This window comes from Oryctolagus cuniculus, chromosome 6, assembly GCF_051225735.1.
Source record: "Oryctolagus cuniculus isolate XC-2025 breed Fujian yellow rabbit chromosome 6, ASM5122573v1, whole genome shotgun sequence".
NCBI lineage: Eukaryota > Metazoa > Chordata > Mammalia > Lagomorpha > Leporidae > Oryctolagus > Oryctolagus cuniculus.
The window spans coordinates 22360940-22387248 of record NC_142872.1 but is presented as its reverse complement, the minus strand read 5'-3'; the positions used below and the strand labels follow the sequence as shown (position 1 = coordinate 22387248).

Here is a 26309-nt window from a genome sequence, read left to right as displayed (position 1 = left end):
TGCTGGCGTAAATATAACTCTCCCCTACCCACCTCCAAACCACTTGAAAGTAAGTTGCTGATCTGATGTCCTCACCAGTATTTCCTACAAAATAGGTCTATGTCGGTGAATGCTTCACAAGAATTTAAAAGTAAGGTGTATTCTGCTGTTATTCAATGACATGTCCTACAAATGTTAATTATGTTTATTTGGTTAACAGAGCTGTTAGAATGCTCCAGATCCTTACTGGTATTTTATCTTCTTCCATTCTCTGTTAAGAGCACTGAGATCTCTAACTGTAACAGTAAGTTTGTCTACTTCTCTTTTCAGTTTCACTGGTTCTTTTTCGTTTCTTTTCTTTTCTTTTTTTGACAGGCAGAGTGGATAGTGAGAGAGAGAGACAGAGAGAAAGGTCTTCCTTTTTGCCGTTGGTTCACCCTCCAATGGCCACCACAGCTGTTGTGCTGCGGCCGGCGTACCGCGCTGATCCAAAGCCAGGAGCCAGGTGCTTATCCTGGTCTCCCATGGGGTGCAGGGCCCAAGCACTTGGGCCATCCTCCACTGCATTCCCTGGCCACAGCAGAGAGCTGGCCTGGAAGAGGGGCAACCGGGACAGAATCCGGCGCCCTGACCGGGACTAGAACCCGGTGTGCCGGCGCCGCCAGGTGGAGGATTAGCCTATTGAGTCGCGGTGCCGGCCTCACTGGTTCTTCCTTATGTAATTTGAAGCTCTACATTTTTTTGTTTGCTCACTTTTATTTATTTGAAAAACAAAGCAATACATATACAGAGATCTTCCATTTGCTGGTCACTCCCCAAATGCCCACAACAGCCAGGGCTGGGTCACACTGAACTCCATCCAGGTGTCCCAAATTGATGACAAGGACCCAACTACTTAAACCATCATCTTCCGAATCCCGGAGGGCCCATTAGAATTAACGGGACTGGAAGTGGAGAACTGACTTAAATCCAGGCATTCCAATATGCCACAACACCCACTGAAGCTTCAGGGTTTTTTTTTATTAGTTGGCACAGTATATTTTTCCTATCCTTTTTCTTTCAACTTACCTGCATCATCATATTTAAAAACACTGGGGCTGGACGGCGCTGTGGCTCACTTAGCTAATCCTCTGCCTGAGGCGCCGACATCCCATATGAACGCAGGGTTCTAGTCCCGGCTGCTCCTCTTCCAGTCCAGCTCTCTGCTGTGGCCCGGGAAGGCAGTGGAGGATGGCCCAAGTGCTTGGGCGCCTGTACCAGCGTGGGAGACCAAGAGGAAGCACCTGGCTCCTGGCTTTGGATCCGCGCAGCGCCAGCCGTAGCGGCCATTTGGGGGGTGAACCAATGGAAGGAAGACCTTTCTCTCTGTCTCTCTCACTGTCTAACTCTGTCAAAAAAACAAAAACAAAAACAAAAACACTAGGGCTGACGTTGTGGCCTAGCAGATAAAGCTGTCACCTGTGAAACCAGCATCCCATATGAGCACCAGTGTGTGTCCTTGCTGCTACATATCCAAATTAGCTCCCTACTCATAGCCTGTTAAGGCAGCCTAAGATAACCCAAGTACCTGGGCCCCTGCTACCCAGGTGGCAGACTCCAAAGAAGCTCCTGGCTTCTGGCCATGGGCTATCTGGAGTGCAACCAGCAGACAGATCTAATTCTGACTTTCAAATAAAGAAATAAATCTTTAAAAGAAAAATTATTCCTTTTGCTTTATTGTTTTTGTTAACACTTCCATTTTTCTCATGTTTATGCTCTCCTTTGTACCTGTGAGCATATTTATAAGATTTATAATGGTATTTTAAGGTTTCTGTTTACCAATTCTATCATCTCTTCTTTCATGTCTGGATCTGTTGATAAGCCTGATTTTTCTGCTGATTATAGGCTGTATTTCCACACTTTGCCACCTGGTAACTTTTTTTTTTTTTTTTTTTTTTTTGACAGAGCTATAGACAGAGAGAGAGAGAGAAAGGTCTTCCTTCCGTTGGTTCACTCTCCAAATGGCCGCTACGACCGGTGCTTCTCCCTGGTCTCCTATGCGGGTGCAGGGGCCCAAGCACAATAGGCTAATCCTCCGCCTGCGGCGCTGGCACACTGGGTTCTAGTCCCGGTCAGGGCACTGGGTTCTAGTCCTGGTCACTCCTCTTCCTGTCCAGCTCTCTGCGATGGCCCGGGAGGGCAGTGGAGGATGGCCCAACCTGCACCCACATGGGAGACCAGGAGAAGCACCTGGCTCCTGGCTTCGGATCAGCCCGGTGCACTGGCCGCAGTGCGCCGGCCGCAGCAGCCATTGGGGGGTGAACGAACGGAAAAGGAAGACCTTTCTCTCTGTATCTCTCTCTCTCACTGTCCACTCTCCCTGTCAAAAAAATAATAATTAAAAAAATGCCCTAACTAGCAGGCCAAATACATATATTCATGATCCACAGCACCTACTTTTCTAGAAAGATGAGTGAGGGAGCAAGATGGTGGTATAGCAGGAGGATACTCCAAATAACGCAGAGAAAAAAAATGGAGAATTAATGAGTAGAGGGGATACAGTAGGCAGTGGATTCATAAAAAGGTCGCGCAGAGTGGCCCAGGAGTTCACAGAGATTACCTGGGCCCACGCCAGTGAAAATCGAAAGTACACAAAGGGAAAGGCATGGAGACCCAGCTAGGAGACAGCTGGGTACCCACACAGAATCAGGTAAGAGGTTGCAAACCCACGGAGATGCAGACACAAATGAATGGGAAAATTTAATGAACAGCGCTCAGTGCTCTAAGTGGGAAGAGGGAGAAATTCTGGGGGAGGGGCAGAGAGCTTGAACAAACCAGGATCCCTCAGTGTCTTCCCCCCGCCCCCAACTGGAGCTGCAGCGTGAGGGAAGATGCCATATTGTTTGTTTACATCCCTGAGCAAAGGAAACCGGCTGCCCCTTGTGCCCCCCATGCACAAACCCAGCAACTGCAGGGACAGCTTCACAAAGCTCCAGGAGGTGGAGCTGTGTACTTCCACTTGCTACAGGCAGATACATAGCAGCTCTTAGCAGAGGGAAATCAATTTAAAAATCAAACCAATCAGAAACCAAACAGAAACACCAAAGAACGAAGGAAAAATTCCGAAGAATAAACAAGAATCTATGAATTCGCCAAAGGAGCAATCTAAATCTTCAATAATGGAGGCTGAAGAAGAAACTGAAGTCATGACAGAAGAATTCAGAAAATTAATAATCAGATTACTTAAAAGCAATCAGAAACAGATTCAAGATCTGAATGAAAAGCACACCAAAGAAATTGAGATTCTAAAGAGAAGCCAAGATGAAAAATTCAATTGACGAAATAAAAAATGCCGTGGAATCTCTCAGAAATCAAAAGATGAAACCGAAGAACGAATATCAGAACTGGAAGACAAACTTCTGGAAATAATACAGAAGAAACACAAGAAGAAAAACAGAAAACACAAGAAGAAAAAAATTAGAAAATTAAAAATCATGGTTGGAGATCTGCAAGGTTCTATCAAGCGATTCAACCTACGGATCATAGGAGTCCCGGAAGGTGCGGAAAGAGAACAAATTAGGAGGCCTTCTTTTTCTTTTTTAAGATTTATTTATTTATTTGGAAGTCAGAGTTATACCGAGAGAGAAGGAAAGGCAGAGAGAGAGAGAGAGAGTCTTCCATCCGCTGGTTCACTCACCAGATGACCGCAACAGCTGGAACTGTGCCAATCCAAAGCCAGGACCCAGGAGCTTCTTCTGGGTCTCCCACAAGAGTAGAGGGGCCCAAAAACTTGGAACATCTTTTACTTTCCCAGACCATAGCAGAGAGCCAGATCAGAAGTGGAGCAGCCAGGACTAGAACTGGCACCCATATGGGATGCCGGCACTGGAGGCAGCGGCTTTACCTGTTATGCCACAGTGCTGGCCCCTAGAAGGCCTTCTTAGTGAAATAATATCAGAAAACTTCCACAAAAGGCAGATTGAAAGAGATGCCCAAATACAATACACAGAACTCCCAACAGACTCCACCAGAAAAGGAATTCACCAGAACACATTGTGGCAACACTCAGCTCAGTGAAACACAAAAAACAGATTTTAAACTGTGCCAGAAAGAAACAATACATCACATTCAGAGGTAATTCAATTAAACTCACCCCGGACTTCTCATCGCAAACCCTACAGGCAAGGAGACAATGGCAAGATATATTCCAAATCCTAAAAGAAAGAAACTGTAAACCCAGAATACGCTACCCTGCAAAACTATCATTTATGAATAAAGGAGAAATAAGGATATTCCACAACAAACAGAAGTTGAAAGAATTTGTATCTTCACGCTCAGCCCTACAACACTGGCTCAAGGATGTCCTGCACACAAAAACAGGAACTTCACTACAAAAGAAGACAAACATAGAAAATGACCCAGCAAGGGGCCATCGCTGTGGACAGCAGGTTAACACCCTGACTTGAAGTGCAGGCATTCTATATGGGTGCCAGTTGGAGACTCGGCTGCCCCACTTCCAATCCAGCTCTCTGCTATGGCCTGAGAAAGCAGTGGAAGATGGTCCAAGTCCTTGGGCCCCTGCATCCATGTGGGAGACCTGGAAGAAGCTCCTGGCTTCAGATCAGCTCAGCTCCAGCCATTGAGGCCATCTAGAGAGTGACCCAGTGGATGGAAGACCTGTCCCTGTCTCTGTGTCTCTGTCTGTCTCTCTCTCTACCTCTCTTCTGTGTAGCTCTGCCTTTCAAATAAAATAAAGAAATCTTAAAAAAAAATAAAAAATAAAATGACCCAGCAAAATACAAACAAAATCCAAAATCCATTAACAGTTCCACTTAGGGAAACATGGCAGGGAAAAGACAGTATTTAACAATAGTCATGGGCTGGCGCAGTAGCACAGCAGGTTAAAGTCCTGGCCTGAAGCGCTGGCATCCAATATGGCTGCCGGTTCTAGTCCTGGCTGCTCCTCTTCCAATCCAGCTCTCTGCTATGGCCTGGGATAGCAGTGGAAGATGGTCCAAGTCCTTGGGCCCCTGCACCGGCATGGGAGACCCAGAAGAAGCTCCTGGCTCCTACCTTCGGATCAGCACAGTTCTGGCCATTGTGGCCATCTGGCGAGAGAACCAGCAGATGGAAGACCTCTCTCTCTGTCTCTACCTCTCTAACTCTTTCAAATAAATAAATAAATAAATGGTCAACACTGAATGTAAATGGTCTCAACTCCCCAGTTAAAAGACACAAACTAGCTGAATGGGTTAGTAAAGAAAGCCCATTGATCTGCTGCCTTCAAGAAACACATCTTAGCAACAAAGACACACGCAGACTGAAAGTGAAAGGATGGAGAAAGATATTCCATGCTAACAGAAACCAAAAAGAGCTGGTGTGGCCATCCTAATATCAGACAATATAGGCTTTAACACAAAAACTATTAAAAGAGACAAAGAAGGACACTATATAATGATTAAAGAATCAATTCAACATGAAGATGTGACTATTATTAATGTATATGCACCTATTTATAAGGCACCTGGCTATTTGAAAGAATTATTAAGGGATTTGAAGGGAGATACAGATTCAAATACAATAATACCCCACTTTTAGCAATGCACAGATCAACCAGACAGAAAATCAACAAGGAAACAGAGCTAATTGACTCTATAGATCAAATAGACCTAGAAGAAAGCTACAGAGCCTTCCACTCCACAGTCACAGTGTACACATATTTTTCCCCGGTGCACAGAACTCTCTCTAGGATTGACCATATGCTAGGCCATAAAGGGAGTCTCAGAAAATTCAAAAAAATTGAAATCATACCATGCATCCCCTCAGACCACAATGCAATGAAGTTGGAAATCAACAACTCAAGAATCTCTGAATCATATGCAAACACATAGAGAATGAACAACATCATTCTGAATGAGCAGTGAGTCATAGAAAAAAATCAAGAGAAATCAAAAAATTTCTAGAAACAATAGAAACAAATGAAGATAACAATACAACTTATCAAAATTTGTGGGATACATACAGGAAAAGCAGGGCTAAAAGGAAAATTTATAGCAATTGGTGCCTACATCAAGAAACTGGAAAGGCACCAAATAAATGAATTTTCTATGCACTCAAGGATCTAGAAAAACAGCAGCAGGCCAAACCCAAATCCAGTAGAAGAAAAGCAATAATCAAAATCAGAGAAGAAATCAACAAAATTGAAACAAAAAAAAAATACAAAATATCAGCAAAACCAATAGCTGGTTTTTTTTTTTAAAATAAACAAAATAGACACACCATTAGCCCAACTAACCAAAAAAAGTAGAGAGAAGATTCAAATCAATAAAACTAGAGATGGTAACGAAAACATAACAACAGACACAACAGAAATAAAAAGAATCATCATAAACCACCACAAAGAGCTGTATGCCAAAAAATTGGGAAGCCTAGAAGAAATGGATAGATTCCTGGATACACACATCTTACTTGAATTGAGCCATGAAGACAAAGAAAACCTAAACAGACCCATAACCATTACTGAAACTGAATCAGTAATAAACGCCCTCCCAACAAAGAAGATTCCAGGACCTGACAGCTTCACTGCTGAATTCTACCAGAGATTTAAAGAAGAACTAACCCCAGTTCTTCTCAAATTATTCAAAACAATTGAAAGGGAGGGAATCCTCCCACATTCTTTCTATGAAGCCAATATCACTTTAATTCCTAAACCCAGAAAAGACACACAGAGAAAGAAAACTATAGACCAATCACCCCGATGAACAAAAATGCAAAAACACTCAACAAAATCCTGGCCATTCAAATCCAACTACACATCAGAAAGATCATTCACCCGGACCAAGTGGGATTTATCCCTGATATGCAGGGATGGTTACATTCAAAAATCAATCAATGTGATACATCAAATTAACAAACTGACAAATCCAGTAGCATCACAATACCAGAATTCAAGACATACTACAAGGCAGTAATAATCAAAACAGCCTGGTATTGGTACAAAAACAGAGGAATAGACCAATGGAACAGAATAGAAACCCCAGAAATCAATCCGAATATCTACAATCAACTTATATTCGACAAAGGAGCTAAAACCAACCCCTGCAACAGGGACAGTCTCTTCAACAAATGGTTCTGGGAAAACTGGATGTCCACATGTAAAAGCATGAAGCAAGACCCCTACCTTATACCACAAACAAAAATCCACTCAACATGGATTAAAGATCTAAATCTATGCCATGACACCATCAAACTAATTGAGAACATTGGGGAAACTCTTCAAGACACTGGCACAGGCAAAGAATTCCTGGAAAAGACCCCAGAAGCACAGGTAGTCAAAGTCAAAATGAACAAATGGGATTAACTCAAATTGAGAAGCTTATGTGCAGCAAAACAAACAGGAAAGAGAAGAGGCAACCAATAGAATGGGAGAAATTATTTCCAAATTACACAACCAACAAAGGATTAATAATTAGAATCTATAAAGAGATCAAGAAACTCCACAGTAACAAAACAAGCAACCCAGTTAACAGAAGGGCCAAGGACTTTTTTTTTAATGTTTGAGTTCTTTATTTCATGGATTATTACATGCTATATTTTAGTAAATCTCTTTGAATTTCCAAAGGGTTTTTGATGAATGGCATGGGCCAATTCTTGGTACGCAGCAGGGCAGAAGTGCTCATGGTTGAATGACTCAATCTGGTGCTTAGTTTATTCCTCCCCTTCCAGCACTGGAAGGGGAGGGCCAAGGACTTTAATAGGCATTTTTCAAAAGAGGAAATCCAAATGGCAAACTGACACATGAAAAAATGTTCAGGATCTCTAACCATCAGGGAAATGCATATCAAAACCACAATGAGGTTTCACCTCACCCCAGTTACAGCGGCCGTCACACAGAAATCAACAACCAACAAATGCTGGAGAGGATGTGGGGAAAAGGGCACCCGAACCCACAGTTGGTGGAAATGTAAACTGGTAAAGCCACTATGGAATACAGTATGGAGATACCTCAAAAATCTGTACATAGACTTACCATATGACTCAGCCATCCCACTCCTGGGAATTTACCCAAAGGAAATGAAATCAGTAAACAAAAGAACTATCTGCACCTCCATGTTTACTGCAGCTCAATTCACAATAGCTAAGACATGGAAGCAACCTAAATGCCCATCAACCGAAGACTGGATAAAGAAACTGTGGGATATGTACACTATGGAATACTACACAGCAGTAAAAAAGAATGAAATCTGATCATCTGCAATAAAATGGAGCAAGCTGGAAAACCTCATACTTAGTGAAATAACCCAGTCCCAAAGAGACAAATACGATATGCTCTCCCTGATTTGGGAGAATTAATTGTGCTCCTAAAATGAAAGTTATAGAAGCAAAATTGACACTTTTAGAATCAATGACTGGAATAGTCCTTGACCTGACTGCTGAGGGACAGTTTATCACTGTTACTTTTTATTTTGTATGTCCTTTTTGTTTTTGTTTTGTTTTGCTCTTTTTGTTGTTTTTTTCTTTTCTTCATATTATATGCTGAACTCCTCATGTAACATAGAATTAACTATATATGTATTTTAAGTAAATTGGAAAAGATCCCTGTTAAAAATAAGAGGGGGAATAAGAGATGAAGGAGGTAGTCTCTAACTGTAAAGCAGTATAGTTCTGCATACAGTCCTACGGACTTACTTCTAAGGGTACAGCCTAGAAACTTTCATGGGACTCTAAATCCATAAAAATTGGTGGTTTAAATGCCATCTTAACTGTTAAAATGATATTAAATGTCAAAGTCAACATATAGATAGATGGATTTAAGTGTAAAAGTGATCATATAAATAACATCAAGTGCCTGGTAATAACAACAGAGTTAGAAAGGAAGGAAAGTCCAATAAGGGAAGCATCCACACAGCAGACTTCTAGAATGACATTTGCTGTAAATAACACTGACCTCAGAATCAACCCTTGAGGCTTCCTGTTCTGGCTAAAAGACCTGTGAGAGCATTTCAGGCGCGGAAAGCCTAGACACTGTGGCAAAAAATATCCTACAAGAAGGATCCTTGTGAGGCTTCAATGGAAAGAAAGGGTCATCAAAGAAGGATGTACTCTTCTCTGAAGGGAGGAGAGAACATCCACTTTGTTTATGGCCATGCCCAAATACCTGTGGAGTCCATGGTCAGAGAAGGCTTTCATAGCCTTGGCAGCCCATGGCAAGACATCACTGACATCACAAATAAGAGTGTTAATTGTTAAAGAAACAACAGAAGTCACTGTGCACTTAACTCCCCATATAGGACCTCCATCTACAATGAGTTGTGCTATGAGAATCGATTACAAATTTTGCTCCCAAACTGTACTCTATATGTTGTGTGTGTTCCTAGGTGCAAACTTTTGCAGTCTATGCATAGCATGAAGTTGGACTTTTGTATATAAAGTCAAACTAAAAATGAAAAAAAAAAAAAAGATAAATGTATTCGGCAAATTTAAGCGAAGGGTGCCGTGTACTATTTCTATCACAATATTGTTGTTGCTGTTCTACTGAGGAAAGATCACTTTAAAAGGAACTGTTTTATTTTTCAAAAATAGACTGCATTAACATGTTAAGGCAAATAAATTGTTTTATACATCAGAATTATTTCTAACCAAAATAATGATAATTAAAAAAATTCTTCTTTTCCAAACCACTTAGTCCTACAAATGGGGCAGGAGGAAGGTTGGAGGAGGTGGGGAGACATAGTAGCTCATCCTAGAGTGGGGTAACTGAACTTCAGCAGGCTAAGGAGGAGATATACATGGGGAGACGGTCTGGCACAGGGCTTCAAGAGTCCAAGGGCATGAGAAGTCCTGTAATGTTTTCTGGAAAAGGCATTCATCAGCAGAGATGACCGAGCCCAGGAGGAAAAGAGTCCACCTTGGAAGAAACAGTTTGGGTGTTCAGATCACAGAGGAGAGGGCAGCCTTCAAGAAGTCACCTGCTGGGGCCAGCACTGTGGTGTAGTAGGCTGAGCCTTCACCTGTAGCACCAGGATCCCATATGGGCACCAGTTCAAGGCCTCACCACTCCTCTAGTGACTCTTATGGCCTGGGAAAGCAGCACAGGATGGCCCAAGCATTTGCAGCCCTGCACTCGCATGGGAGACCCAGAACAAACTCCTGGCTCCTGACTGGCCCAGCTCCAGCTGTTGTCGCCATTTGGGGAGTGAACCAGCAGACAGAAAACCTTTCTGTCTGTCTCTCCCTTTGTCTGGCTGTAACTCTACCTCTCAAATGAATAAAAAAGAAGTAACCTGCTGGAGTGCCAGTACAAGCCCTGGCTACTCTGCTTCTGATCTACCTTCCTATTAATGCACCTGGGTAGGCAGCAGGAGATGACTCTCAAGTGCTTGGCTCCCTGCTACCCACCTAGGAGACCCAGATGGAGTTACTGGCTCCTGGATTCAGCTTAGTCAGATGTGGTTGTTGCAGTCATTTAGGGAGTGAACCACTGGAGATCTCTTTCTCTCTTGTTACTCTTTCAAATAAACAAATTCTGAAGAATAAAGAGGGGCTGCCATTGTGGCACAGAGGGTTAAGGCCCTGCCTTTGATGCAGGGCACCCATTCGGACACCAGTTCCTAGCTACTCCAGTGTACACCTGGCTCTCTACTAATATGTCTGAGAAAGCAACAAAAGATGGCCTGAGTACTCAGGTCCCTGACACCCACGTGGAAGACCTGGATGGAATTCCGGGCTCCTGGCTACAGTACAGCCCAACCCCAGCAGTTGCAGCCATTTGGGGAGTGAATCAGCAGATGGAAATCTGACCTTCTCTGTCTCTGTCTCTCTCTGTAATTCCACCTTTCAAACAAATAAATCCTTAAAGAAAAAAAAAAGAAAATGTCAGAGGCTGGTGTTATGGAGCACCAGGTTAAGCTGCTGGCTGCAACGCTGGCATCCCACATGAGCATCCGTTCAAGTCCAAGCTGTTCCACTTTCAATCCAGTTCCCTGCTAATTTGTTTGGGAAAGAAGATGGCCCAATTTCTTGTGCCCTTGACAACCATGTGTGAGACCTGGATGGAATTCCAGGATCCTAGCTTCAGCCTGACCAAGCCCTGGCCACTGCAGTCATTTGAAGAGTGAACTAGCAGATGGAAGTTCTATGTCTCTCTCACCTTCACCCCATCCCCTGTAAGTATGTCTTTCAAATAAATAAAAAAAAAAAAAATTACTTGGAAGAAAGGGAGGGAAGGGAGGGGAGGGGAGGGGAAGGGAGGAAAAAAGAAAATGTCAGTGCCTAGAGGGTATCAGAACATGGATAGAGAATGAGGAAATGATCCAGCATGGGCTATCAGGGCACACACACAGGGGAAAGCATCAGGTGAAGGAAGGAGGAACAAGTCAGAGTCTCAGCAGGCTGAAGAGGGTTTGCATATGGTGGTAGAATCAGCCCACCATGAGGTACTAGAACCTGGACAGTGGTGAGACATTCACTACATACAGGCAGTTGACCAAAGTGGTGAACGTTAAGCATGCAGTCAATTCCTTGTCTCACTCCTTTCACTGCATTTGCCAGGAACATTCTCAACCTTGGTTTAACTCAACTTCTTTGTTTACTCAGTGCTTTCCATTGATCAATTCAACAAGACTGAAGAAAACATACACAACCATGATGACTGATTTCCCTTTAAATTTTCACACATAAACCTCAAGTAACCCCCTGACATTGTCATGCACCCTTGCAACACTTCCCCAATTTACTCTGAGGTAAAAAGTACTTTGCATCTTTCCAAGTCTCAATCAATCCTTTTGCAAGCAATGATCTCACTTCTTTTTTCACTGACAATACAGAAGCCATAGGAGAGCTTCTCCATTCCTCTACTAATAACCCTTCTTAACACTCTGCCCACCAGTCTGTTACATTTAATAAATAGCATATGCTGTTCATCCCTCCAGTTGGGGAATGGATCATATCTCTTCTTGCCTACACAAGGAGCTGGTTTTGCAACTACCCCCTCACTAGCATCAATTTTTCCCTCTATCCAGTTGAGTCTATGAATGTTCTAGTGCAATCCAATTTGACAAGCACAAAGCAAGGACAATAACCAACAAAACCCTCCTTTATCCTGAAAATCTCCACAGTTAGTTACAGCAAAACTCAAAGTAATTGTTTCACTGCCTTATCACCTCTTCTGATTACTGAAATTGGTTTTAACTGTAACACTAATTGGACTCCACATATTCAAAAACTTGTCTCAAGCCATTAACAAATGTGGACACAATTAATGGCTACTTCCTCAGAACACTGTATTCTGTCTTCCAAGACATCACTCTCCCCACTTTCCTCTTTATTAGCCCTCTTCTAGTATTTTTTTCTGGCTGCTCCTCCTCTTCCCAATTTTTGAATACATTAGCTCTAGCACTCTAGGTTCAGGTACTGGACCTCTTGTCTCTATTCATTCCCCATTCGATCTTATCAAGCTTTAAAATCAACCTTAGAATGGAGTTTGTGAACTCAAGAGGCTTCCATAGCCTTGGCAGCTCATGACAAGAGCCTAGGGAGATTACTGACACCATAAGAGTGTCAGTTGTTAAATCAACAACAGGAGTCACCGTGCACTTACTCCCCACGTAGGACCTCCGTTCTTAATGAGTTGTATGGTGAAAATTAACAGTAAAACTTGTCTACAAACTACTTTACATTTCAGGTGTCTGTGTGTGTGGGTGCAAATCTTTACTTAGTATAGAGTTGGTCTTCTATAGATAAAGATAATTAAAAATGAACCTTAATGAAGAATGGGGTGGGAGAGGCAGTAGGAGGTGGGATAGGAGTTGAGGTGGGAGGGCGGGTATGGGAGAAAGAACCACTATATTCCTAAAACTACCTATAAAAATTGTATTCATTAAATAAAAGCTTTCTAAATAAAACAATTAAGACTTAAACTTGGTATTAACAGTGAATATAATAGTCTTCCCTAAGATTTTGGACAATTTGCTTGCTGCTTGAAAGAGCATTAAAAGGTAACTCTGGTGTATGAAAAAGAAGAGCTTCAGCCAGCGCCGTGGCTCACTAGGCTAATCCTCCTCCTTGCGGCGCCAGCACACCGGGTTCTAGTCCCGGTCGGGGCGCCGGATTCTGTCCCGGTTGCCCCTCTTCCAGGCCAGCTCTCTGCTGCGGCCAGGGAGTGCAGTGGAGGATGGCCCAAGTCCTTGGGCCCTGCACCCCATGGGAGACCAGGAGAAGTACCTGGCTCCTGCCATCGGATCAGCGCGGTGCGCCGGCCGCAGCGCACCAGCTGCGGCGGCCATTGGAGGGTGAACCAACGGCAAAGGAAGACCTTTCTCTCTGTCTCTGTCTCTCACTGTCCCCTCTGCCTGTCAAAAAAAAAAAAAAAAAAAAAAAAAAGCTTCAAGAATGACAAGTTAGAAGATTACTGTAATAGTTCAAAGAGAAGATTACAGTGACATGGACCAGGAAGGCAGTGGTGATGGAATGGACAAATTCTGGACATATTTTCAGAAGAGTAGTTCAGAATTGCTTATGATTTGTAAACAGCTAGGATAAAAAAATCAATGAAGGATGGCGCACAGGTTTTACCATGAGCAATTGTGTGGATGATTACAGCATTTACTGAATTGCAAGAGCTCTGAAGTGGTAGCAGGCTTAGGATGTGGGAAAGATGGGTGTACAGGGAATGAAGAGTTCTGTTTTGAATGTGTTAATTTGACAAGCCCATTAAATATTAGAAAACAAAACCATGCCAGACACATATTTCCAGAGCTTAGGAAAGGTAAAAATTAAATACCTACATTTGGGAGTCACAAGCACACTTCTAGTACTTAATGTCCTGAGAGTGGATGAGGTTACCCAAGAAGAGAAGAGATAGAGAATAAAGCAGTATGCAGAGGACTGAGTCTTCAGGCATACCAGCATTTAGAATTAAACAAAAGCAGAACTAGCAAAGACTAAGACATGGCCAATGACAGCAGAGAAACCTGTGAGATGATGGTGTGTCACAGAACTCAAGACAGAAATATCTTCTTAAAAAAGGAATAACCAGCTGCAGCAAATCTGTTACAAGTCAATGAGAATTAGAAACTGACCATTCTGGCAAGATATATTCCAAGTGTTAAGAGAAAAAAATCTGTCAATCCAGAATACTTGACCCCACAAAGCTCTCATTTATGAATGAAAGTGAAATAAAGACCTTCCATAACAGAAATTGAAAGAATTTGTCACCACTCATCCAGCCTTACAAATGATGTTTAAGGATGTGCTACACACAGAAACATAGAAACATGGTCATCACTATGAAAGAAAGTGAAGGCAGAAAATCTCCCAGTTAAAGTACAAAAAAAAATCCAAAGTAAACAATAGTAATATTTATGGAAAAATGGCAGGGTCAAGTCATTACTTATCAATGGTCACCTTGAATATAAATGGCCTTAATTCTCCAATTAAAAGATACAGACTGGCTGAACAGATTAAAAAGCAAAACCTGCTTATTTGCTGCCTACAAGAAACAACACCAACAAAAATACGTGCAGAATGAAAGTGAAAGGATGGGGGGCCGGCGCTGTGGCACAGCGAGTTAATGCCCTGGCCTGAAGCACCGGCATCCCATATGGGCACTGGTTCGAGACCCAGCTGCTCTCTGTCTCTACCTCTCTGTAACCCTTTCAAATAAATAAAATAAACCTTTAAAAAAAAATAAAGAAAGTGAAAGGATGGAAAAAGATATTCCATGCTAACAGAAACCAAAAAAGAGCTAGTGCATCCATTCTAATATCAGACAAAATAGATTTTCACAGAAAAACTGTTAAGAGATAAAGAAGGTCATTATGTAATGACTAAGGATTAATTCAACTATTTTTAAATATATATGCACCTAATTACAGGGCACCTGGCTATTTAAAACAAATGTTAATAGATCTAACGGGAGACACAGACTTGCATATACAATAGTAATGGGGGCCTTTAATACCCTACTTTCAGCAATGGACAGATCAGACAGAAATTCAGCAAGGAAACAAAAGAGTTAATCGACACACAGACCAAATGGACCTAACATATCTATAGAATTTTTCATCCTACAGTTGCAGAATACATACTCATCTCACCAGTGCATGAAACTTTCTCTAGGATAGACCACATGCTAGGCCATAAAGCAAGCCTCAGCAAATTCAAAAAAATCAAAATCATACCATGCATCTCCTCTGACCACAACAGAATGAAGTTGGAAATCAACAATTCAAGAATCTCTAGAACACATGCAAACACATAGAGACTGAACAACACACTCCCAAATGAACACTGGGTCATTGAAGAAAAAAAAAAAATTCTGGAAACAAATGAAGACAAGACAACATATCAAAACTATGGCATACAGCAAAAGCAGTGTTAAGAAGAAAGTTTATAGCAATTGGTGCCTACACCAAGAAATTGGAAAGGCACCAAACAAATGAGCTATGAATGCATCTCAAAGACCTAGAAAAACAACAGCAAACCAAACCCAAAGCTAGTAGAAGAAATAGAGAAGAAGTAAACAAAATTGAAACAAACAAAAAAATACAAAAGATCAACAAAACGAAGAGCTGGTTTTTTGAAAAAGTTAACAAAACTGACATGCCATTGGCCCAACTAATCCAAAAAAAGAGGGAAACAACCCAAATCAATAAAATTAGAGATGAAAAGGAAATTTAACACCAGACACCACAAAAATAAAAAGATTCATCAGAAATTACTACAAAGAGCTGTATGCCACCAAATCAGGAAACCTAGAAGAAATGGATAGCTTCCCGGACACAAACAACCTACCTAAATTGAACCACGAAGACAGAGAAAACCTAAACAGACCCATAACCAAGATGGAAATTGAATCAGTAATAAAGACAGACACTCTCCCAACAAAGAAAAGCCCAGGACTGGACAGCTTCACTGCTGAATTCTACCAGACGTTTAAAGAACTAACCCTAGTTCTTCTCAAACTATTTAAAATAATTCAAAGGGAGGGACTCCTCCCAAGTTCCTTCTATGAAGCCAGCATCACCTTAATTCCTAAACCTGAAAAAGATACAACAGAGAAAGAGAACTACAGACCAGTTTCCCTGAGGAACACAGACACAAAAATCCTCAACAAAATTCTAGTCAACCGAATCAAACAACCCATCAGAAACATCATTCACCTGGACCAAGCAAGATTTATCCCTGGTATGCAGGGATGGTTCAACATTCCCAAATCAATCAATGTGATATATAACACTAACAAATTGAATAATAAAAACCACATTGACTATCTCAACAGATACAAACATTTTATAAATTACAATACCTTTTCATTGATGAAAATTTTAAGCAAATTGTGTATAGAAGGACCATTCCTCAACACAATCAAGATAATTTATGACAAACCCACAGCCAGCATCTTATTTAATGGGGAAAAGTTGGAAGCATTCCCACTGAGATCTGGAGCCAGACAAGGATGCCCACTCTTACCACTGATTTTCAATATAGTCCTGGAAGTTTTAACCAGAGCTATTAGGCAAGAAAAAGAAATCAAAGGGATACAAATTGGGAAGGAAGAAGTCAAACTATCCTTATCCACAGATGACATGATTCTATATATAGGGGATCCAAAAGACTCCACTGAGAGACTATTGGAACTCAAAGAAGAGTTTGGTAAAGTAGCAGGATACAGAATCAATACACAGAAATCAACAGCCTTTCTAAACACAGACAATGCCATGGCTGAGAAAGAACTTCTAAGACCAATCCCATTCACAAGAGCGATAAAAAAAAATCAAATGCCTTGGAATAAATTTAAACCAAGGATATCAGAGATCTCTATGATGAGAATTACAAAACATTAAAGAAACAGACACGACATACAAAAAAGTGGAAAAATCTTCCAAGTTTATGGACTGGAAAGAATATCAAAATGCCCATACTGCCAAAAGCAATGCACAGATTCAATGCCACACAAATCAAAATACCAAGGACATCTTCTGAGATATAGACAAAACATTGCTGAAATTCATATGGAAACACAGGAGACCCTAAGTAGCTCAAGCAATCTTATACAACAAACACAAAGCAAGAGGCATCACAATACCAGATTTCAAGACAATAGGGCAGTTACAATCAAAACAGCTTGGGGGTATAGTAGGTAAAGTAGCCACCTGCAGTCCAGCATCCCATATGGGCGCCGGTAGGAGTTATGGCTGCTCCACTTCTGATCCAGCTCTCTGCTATGGCCTGGGAAAGCAGAAGAAGGCCCAAGTTCTTGGGCCCCTGCACCCACGTGGGAGACCTCCTGGCTTCAGATCCACACAGCTCCAGCCATTGTGGCCGACTGGGGAGTGAACCAGCAAATGGAAGACACCCCCCCCCCCCAGCCCTGCCTCTCCTTCTTTCTTTAACTCTGTCAAGTAAAAACAACAACAACAAAAAAAACCCACAGCTTGGTACTGGTACAAAAATAGATGGATAGACCAATGGAACAGAATAGCAATGCCAGAAAACAATCCACACATCTACAACCAGCTTACTTTTGACAAAGCAGCTAAAAGCAATCCCTGCAGCAAGGACAGTCTCCAACAACTGGTGCTGGGAAGACTGGATCTCCACATGCAGAAGCATGAAGCAAGACCCCATCTTATACCTCACACTAAAAGCCACTCAAAATGGATAAAAGACCTAAATCCCACAACCCAGTACCACCAAATTATTAGAGAACATGGGGGAAACCCTGCAGGACATTGGCATAGGCAAAGAACCTGTAAAAGACTCCAGAGGCACAGGCAATCAAAGCCAAAACTGACAAATGGGATTATATCAAACTGAGAAGCTTCTACAATGCAAAAGAAACACTCAGCAAAGTGAAGAGGCAACTGACAAAATGGGAAAAATTATTTGCAAACTATGCAACTGGTAAAGGATTAATAACCAGAATATACAGAGATCAAGAAACTCAACAACAAAACAACCCAGTTAAGAAATGGGCAAAGGACTGAAAAAGGCATTTTTCAAAAGAGGAAATCCAAATGGCCAACAGACACATAAAAAAAATGCTCAGGATCACTAGCCTTCCAGAAAATGCAAATCAAAACACAATCAGGTTTCACCTAACCCCAGTCAGAATGGCTTTCAAGGGGCCAGCACTGTGGTTTAGTGGGTAAAGCCACTGCCTGAAATGTCAGCATCCCATATGGGTACAGATTCAAGTCCCAGCTACTCCACTTCCGATCCAGCTCCCTGCTAATGTGCCTGGGAAAGTAGCAGAGGATGGCCCAAGTACTTGGGCCCCTACACTCACATGGGAGACCCAGAAGCTCCTGGCTCCGGACCAGCCCAGCTCTGATCATTGCGGCCATTTGGGAAGTGAACCAATGGATGGAAGACCCCCTCCCCTTTCCCTCCCTCTCTCTGTAACTCTACCTTTCAAAATAAATAAATCTTTAAAAACAGAAAAAAGAATTTGCTTTCATACAAAAATCAAAAAACAAATGCTGTTGAGGATGTGGCGAAAAAGGTACCCTAATCCATTGTTGGTGGAAATATAAACTGGTACTGTCACTGTGGAGGGCAGTATGGAGATACCTCAGAAATCTGAATATAGACCTACCATATGACCCAGCCAGCTCACTCCTGGGAATTTACCCATGTTTATTGCAGCTCAATTCACAATAGCTAAGATATGGAATCAACCCAAGTGTCCATCAACTGAAGACTAGATAAAGAAAGTATGGGATATGTACACCATGGAATACTACACAGCAGTAAAAAAAAATGAAATCCTATCATTTGCAAAATGAATGAAACTGGAATACATCACACTTAGTGAAATAAGCCAGTCCCAAAATGACAAATACCATATGTTCTCCCTGATCTGTGGTAACTAACAGAGCACCTTAAAAGGTAATCTATAGATGTGAAACTGACACTTTGAGATTCAATGAACTTTGAACAGTTTCTTGACAACTGAGGAAATTTTTTTTCATACTATTTTTTTTTACTTACTATAACTGTATGTGTATAAAATTAATTGAAAATACATCTTAGTAAAAATAAGAATGGGAATAGCAGAGAGAGGAGGAATAGAGTGGGAAGAATCACTATGTTCTTAAAGTTGTACTTATGAGATGCATAAAGTTTGTCTTCCTTAAAGTTTCTGGGGGAAAAAAAGAAATTGACCATTCTATGTGGCACCATCAAGATTACTGGTGACCTTTTAAGATCAGTTGTACTGGAAAGAAAAAAAAAAAGAAAATTTGGAGAGCAGAACGAAGAGAAAATAAGTCAATTTTGCTAAAACTGGAAGACAAAAAAGGTAGTGGTTATTTGGAGTAAAGGGAGAGATTTTTTTTTTCTTTTTTTGAAAGATCTATTTATTTGAAAGACAGAGAGAGTGACGAGCAAGCGAGCTTCCATCTGCTGGTTCACTCCCCAAAAGGTTCAAACAGCTGGGGCTGGGCCAGGCTGAAGCCAGGAGCCTGGTACTCCATCACAATGGCAGGAACCCAAACACTTGCACTATCTTCCGCTGCTTTCTCAGGCCCATTATCAGGGAGCCAGAGCAGAAGTAGAACAGCCAGGACTCAAACCAGTGCTTTTATGGATGCCAGTATAGCCACAACACCAGCCTCAAGGGAGAGGTTTTTTTGTTTCAACATTGGAGCTACCAGAGAATGTTTATATCCTGATGTGAATGATTCCAAAAAGGACAAACTATTGATACAAGATAGAGAAGGAACAAACAGCAAAATCTCAGACTAAACGCGGGATGGATGGGAACCAGCTTCTATGATGAGTTGATGCTGAGGTAAACACAGCAACAATTTTCCCCATAATAGAGCAGAACAGTTTGCATACATATGTGGGGTAGTTTGATAGATTTTATGACTGTAAAATGAGGGAATTTGCATTTGATTCCTCCTATTCCTCAATAAAGTACAAGATCATTAATTGAGAAGAGTTTAAGGAGAGAGGAGTACATAGTCACTGTACAGAGGACTCAGTAGTCTACAATGGTATTACCACTTTTAAGAGGAATAATTATAAATATCTTAAATTACAAGGTAATCTTTAGTCACACAAAAGTGGAAACTACTTAAATGATTATTAACAGAGCATCAATTAAACAATTAACAGTGTGTGTCGATTAAGAGATCCACAGTATGTTCTCAATTTGTACAATGGTAAAATAAAATTTTATTGATGTACTAAAATACACACACTTATTTATATACTCACATAAGCATGACACAAACACACGGAAAAAGTCTGAAAGACACAATGAACTCTTAACATAGTAGGACTAGGGACAGAGAATATTGACAAGCTCCATGACTTCATTAACATAAATATATATACACACATATTTATACATGTAATATGTGTGTATATATGGTTTTTATTTATATATGCAGCAAGAAAAATGTAAAAGCCAAATGTTATGCCCTTCACACATACTAATAAACACCATAAATCAAAGATTCACACACAACTATTTTTATCATGGTACATTTTAATGCAAAAATAAAAGCAATCTCAATGTTAGAAAACTATGTAACTACCTGTGTCCATAAAATGGGGATCCATGTTGTGGTATAGCGATTTAAATCAATGCCTGCATCCCATATGGGCAGCCATTGGTGTCCTGACTGCTCCACTTCCTATTCTGCTCCCTGCTAATGAGCCTGGGAAAGCAGAGGATGGCTCAACTATTTGGTTCCCTGCCACCCACGTAGGAGACTCAGATGGACTTTTGGAGTTCTGGCTTCAGCCTTGGCCCATCCCTGGCCATTGAGGCCATTTGGGGAGTGAACCAGTAGATGGAAGATCTTTGTCTTCCTCTCTTTCTATAACACCCTTTCAAACAAATAAATCTTTAAGGAAAAAAAAGCCCACAAAAATTACACATTTTAGGCAGAAAATACTCCAGGCAAAAAAAAAAGTATAAAGACTAAAAGCATCCATGTACTAAACATCCAAATTAACAATGTGTTATAAATTCCTAATGACGTAAGATTATATAACATTTAGTGGGGGGAAAAAACAAATACAAAATTAGAGCATGATTTGTTGAACTATTTACTTAGTATAGAGTTAATCTTCTGTATTATAAAGTTAATTGAAAATAGTTTAGTAAAAAATAAAATGGGACTAGGAGAGGGAGGAAGAAGGGTAGGAGAGCAGGTAGGAAGGCAGGTATTGTGGGAAGAATCACTATGTTTCTAAAGTTTTATTTATGAAATTCATGAAGTTTGAACACCTTAAATAAAAGGTTTCTGGGGGTGGAGGGAAGGAAAAAAAAACTAGTCTGCAGGCAAACATCAGCTGTACTGAGTTGAAGGTGTCCCCCCAGAATCTACATTTCCTTTGAACCTCAAAATGTGACTTTATTCACACAAGCAATTTGTCACATAAAGGTGAGGTCATACTGAAGTAAGATGGACCTGGATCCAATACTGGGTCATCATAAGAGAGATATTTGGACAAGACAGAGAGGAGGATGCCACCAGAAACAAGGTAGAGGCAAGGAAGGAAACTGACCCAGAATTCTCAGGAGACAGCCAGATCTTGCCAATACCTTGATTTTAGACTTCTGGTTTCTGGAACTGAGACAGTAAATTTCTGTTGTTTTAAGCCACACAGTTTGTAGTAATTTTTTACAGCTCCATAAGAAATTAACATAATGACTTTTTAATCTATTTATTGGGTCTGTCAATAATCTAAAGGCTTCGTGAAGTACCCATCATACTTTGAAAACTAAGAGATATCTATAGTCCCATGTTTATTGCAACCCAATTCACAAAAACAGAAATATGCAGTCAACCTAGATGTCTATCAACTGATTACAGAATGCAGAAAATATGATAAATATATGTGGAATATTACTCAGCGAAATCCTGACTTTGCAAGAAAACGGATGGAACTGGAGATCATTATATTAAGGGAAATAAGCCAGACACAGAAAGGCAAATTCCACATACATGGAAGTTAATGTATACAGGGTATACAAAAATGTGGAGATACCATATTATTTGGTATACAGACAATAAAGACTGTCTTCACTGAAAAAAAAAATTAGAGTATGACCTCAGCTATGTAAAGCAGCATGTAGAGGAGGAGAAAATACATGAACGTATCAATAATGGTTATCACTGGGTGCCAGGACTGTGTGGGGTGATTTCACCTCTTCATACTCTTCCATTTCCAGGTTTTCTGTAATAAGGTATTACCACTTTTTTAAACTGCTATTTTTAAAAAAATTTATTTATTTGAGAGGCACAGTTACAGAGAGGCAAAGACTGAGAGAGAGGTCTTCTATCCACTGGTTCACTCCCCAAACGGCAGCAACGGCCAGAGCTGGGCTGATCTGAAGCCAGGAACTTCTTGCGGGTCTCCCTCACGGGTGCAGGTCACCAAGCACCTGGGTCATCTTCCAAGGCTTTCCCAGGCCACCAGCAGGGAGCTGGATCAGAGGTGCAGCAACTGGTCCTTGAACCGGTATCCATAAGGGATACCTGCACTGCAGGTGGAGGCTTAGTCTGCTATGCCACAGCACCAGCCCCTTACTGCCACATTTACAATTAAACATTTTATTTTAAAAATATAAAATTTAGCACCATTACCTTAGGATCATGAACAAATGTATTTCCTTTGGTTCCAGGAGGGAAATCTCCAGTACAAATATATTTTAGACATTCAATGATGGTCTAAAGAAACAGAACATTATATTAGTTATAAAAGAACCATGGGCATTTATCAAAAATATTAAAAATGTCAAGAAGACTACAAAAACTACAATTAGATAAAATTTACCATTATAAATCTGTAATAAAGATTTGATTAGGTGTTTAAAAAGTACTGCAAGTTCACAGAAAAGCTATATAAGTATAGTTTCAGTAATTCTTTAAGATGTCCTAAGATAAATTATTTGTAAAAAAAAAAAAAATCTGTTTTCAATTAAGACCCTTAAAGTACTTTAACAACAAGTGCCAACAGCTACAGCTTTCTATGTGCCAAGCACCATACTAACATAAATCATTTAACTCTCACAGTAACTACAGGCTACAGAAACTATTTTTATCCCCCTTTTACAAATGAGATAACTAACGCACAGAGCAGCTACGTCACTTGCCACGAGTCACATGGCTAAAAACTGATTAAGTAAAAAATTCGTATTCAGGCAGCCAGTGCTCCAAACACTAACCTGCCTTCCAGCAGTGCATGTCATACAACGCTAAGTACATAATTAGAATTTACTTTTTTAAAGATTTATTATTTATTTGAAAGGCAGAGTTACAGAGGCAGAAGCAGAGAGAGAGAGAAAGATATCTTCCATCCATTGGTTCATTCCCCAAATGGCCACAATGGCCGGAGCTGTGCCGATCCACAGCCAGGAACCAGGAATGTCTTCCAGGTTTCCCACGTGTGTGCAGGGGCCCAAGGTCTTGGGCCATCTCCTACTGCTTTCCCAGGCCACAGCAGAGAGCTGGATCGGAAGTGGAGCAGCCTGGCCTTGAACCAGGGCTCCTATGGGATGCCGGCGCTGCAGGCAGCGGCTTTACTCGCTATGCCAGAGCCGGCCCCCAGTAGCTTTTTTACATGAACAAAAGTAGACAAGAACCTGGCATGCACCACTCAACTTTCTTTCCGCCGCCTTTCAAACGTTTCGTTTAGACTCTTCTGCTTGCTATCCTGTCCCCTACTGGCACCGCCTTTTCTGAAACTTACTTCACTCTAATCCTCAAACATCCTCAGGGCTTTAAGTCAGGACACACAGCGGTCTGGGGGTGAGGGGGAGGGGATCTTCACAGCAACCCCCAGCTTTCCAGTGCCAAGTCCCACGGCCCCACTTTCCGTTCCAAGTTAAGCCACTCAGGACGCCTAGGCACTCGGCATACTTAGAAACGCTTCTGAGCCGTTGTCTACATTTTACAACTTTTTAAAGGAACTGCCGAGCGGGACAAGGGCCAGGGCGTGAGACCACGCTTTGGTGGGGGAACGGCGCCAAGACCCCAGGGCACCCTGGAAGGCTGCGAGCAGGTGCAGCGGGGCGGGGGCGGCCCCGGGCTCGCGGGACTCCGGCGAAGCCGCGTCCGCGGCACGGGCCCGAACTCCCAAGGCCGCACGCGGCCGGGCGCAGGGGCACTTCCTGGGCCTCCGTGACGGGGCCGGGGGACGCCTCTCCTCGTCCCACTCCCCGGCGCCCTCCAGGACGGCTGCTCAGGACTTACCGTCTTCCCCGCCCCATTGGGTCCAACCAAAATCGTGAGGGGGCTGAAGAAAGTGATAATTTGCTTATCTTTGTCCTCTATTCCAAAACTCCGCACGCCCAGAATGCTCATCTTTTCAATCCGGGACATGTTTGCAAACGTTTCTTATCTCGACACCAACGACCTACACAAAAAAGCCCTTGGTCCTCAACCAGGGTTGGCGGGGAGGCTGCGGCAGGGCGGGGGCGGGACGCTAGCGCCCGCGGGTCCCGGCGTCGGGAAGATCCGGCCGCGCCGCCCCGGGAGGGCCGAGAGGTCAGCCGGGCGAGCTGCGCAGGGGGCGCGGGCTCTGCTTCCTTCCGGGCTGACGGGAGAAAGCGCGGGCGGGGACCAGCCCGGGGCTCCCCGCGGGGGACGAACGCCACAAGCCCAGCAACCCCGCGACCCCGCGGCTGCGCGCGCGCTCGCAGCTTCCCGCCTCCGCTACGCTTCCCCGGCGCACGCGCGGGGCACGCCGGGAGGTCGGAGGCGTGCGCTGCGCGCGCAGCGCCGGGTCCAGCTGAGGCGGCGCGGACGGCGGGAATGGATGCCCCGTGGGACTGCAGGTGTCGGTGGGCTGCCGACCTCCTGCTGGGGCTGGCCAGCGCCGGAAGCCGCCGACTCTGAGGGAAGACCGAGACTGGTGACCCACGGCGCTTCTCCAGCCGTGCCCCCTCGACTCTTGGAATTGGAGGGGACGGAGACCTATTCCGCGAGTCCATTACTGTCAAAAACACTTCCCGGCGACACCAAGACACTGCCTTTTTCACTGCTCCGCTCCCGACGTGCATTCTTTTCCAGTGATCACGTGACAGCTGATGATGCCAGCGCAGTGGTGGCTAATGGCATGTCTCCTGGTGGATTTGTGTGCTTCAAAAGAAGAAAAAAAAAAATCTTAAATTTCTAATTCGGTAATTGAGAGTTGTCACTCGCATGAACTCTCTTTGAGATCCTCAGTAGTTTTAGGGATATGAAGAAAGAAATGTGTAAGACCGGAAGTTTGAGAACCGTCCTAGACCACAAACAGATGCTGTTACTAAACTATCAAAGTCTTCGGGAGGAACAGGCGGTTAGCACAGTGGTCCAAACACCCCCGGCGCATTACAGTACCCGGTTCTGCTCCTGCTCTGGCTCCTGCTGGCAACTTCCTGCGGATGCAGCCCCAAAAGGCAGCAGTCATGGCTCAGGTAGCTGGGAGACCTGGAAGGCCCGCTGCACTGGGGGAGTGAACCACCTGATGGGAGCGTTGCCTGTCTCTCTGGCCCTCTCGAATACATTTTTTAAAACAAGTTTTAAGTTTAAGGCTCCTGGCTTCGGATCAGCACAGCGCACCGGCCGTCATGGCCACTTGGGGGGGTGAACCAACGGAAGGAAGACCTTTCTCTCTGTCTCTCTCTAACTCTGCTTGTCAAAAATAAATAAATAAATAAAGTTTAAGTGTTCTGGAAATAGGAAGAATGCAAAAGAAATCCACTCGAATCAGCACCACAGGATAGGGACAGATACCTTTAAAATAAGGGGAAACAAGTTACCTGTCTCAAAAGTGACTGACGATATTTCTTTCCTGGAAACAAATTTAATGGAGGGATATCACATACAAGCACCTACAAGAAAATTTACAAAAAGTACAAAAACAATTGTGCCAATTAAAATCAGAGAACTTTTGGATTACTAATTGAGATGAAAAAAATCTAGAAAATGCTCTCCACATAAACTCAAGAAAATCACATACAGAACCTAACACATACACTTAAAAAAGTCGAAGTATGCCAGTCGGGAAGAAAACTTCAATGTGACAGATATTTCAGGGCCGGCGCTGTGGCTCAATAGGCTAATCCTCCGTCTTGCAGCGCCGGCACCCCGGGTTCTAGTTCCCGTCGGGGTGCCAGACTCTGTCCCGGTTGCCCCCCTTCCAGGCCAGCTCTCTGCTGTGGCCCGGGAGTGCAGTGGAGGATGGCCCAAGTCCTTGGGCCCTGCACCCCATGGGAGACCAGGAGAAGCACCTGGCTCCTGGCTTCGGATCAGCGCGATGTGCCGGCCACGGCGGCCATTGGAGGGTGAACCAACGGCAAAGGAAGACCTTTCTCTCTGTCTCTCTCTCTCACTGTCCACTCT

General features: G+C 42.7%; 1 protein-coding gene across 4 annotated transcripts in view; it reads right to left on the bottom strand.

The window, feature by feature from the left end:
• The window catches only part of RAD50 (RAD50 double strand break repair protein), an 82175-nt gene extending 57514 nt beyond the window's left edge, over window positions 1-24661 (bottom strand). The window contains exons 1-3 of one of the 4 annotated variants that reach the window (XM_089334590.1): window positions 24177-24640; window positions 22569-22652; window positions 1048-1366 (exon numbers count right to left, since the gene is read on the bottom strand). In XM_089334590.1, the coding sequence (XP_089190716.1) occupies window positions 1048-1059 (12 nt within the window). In that variant the 5' untranslated portion in view covers window positions 1060-1366; window positions 22569-22652; window positions 24177-24640. 4 annotated transcript variants of the gene reach the window in all.
• Between the last annotated feature and the right edge of the window lie 1648 nt (window positions 24662-26309).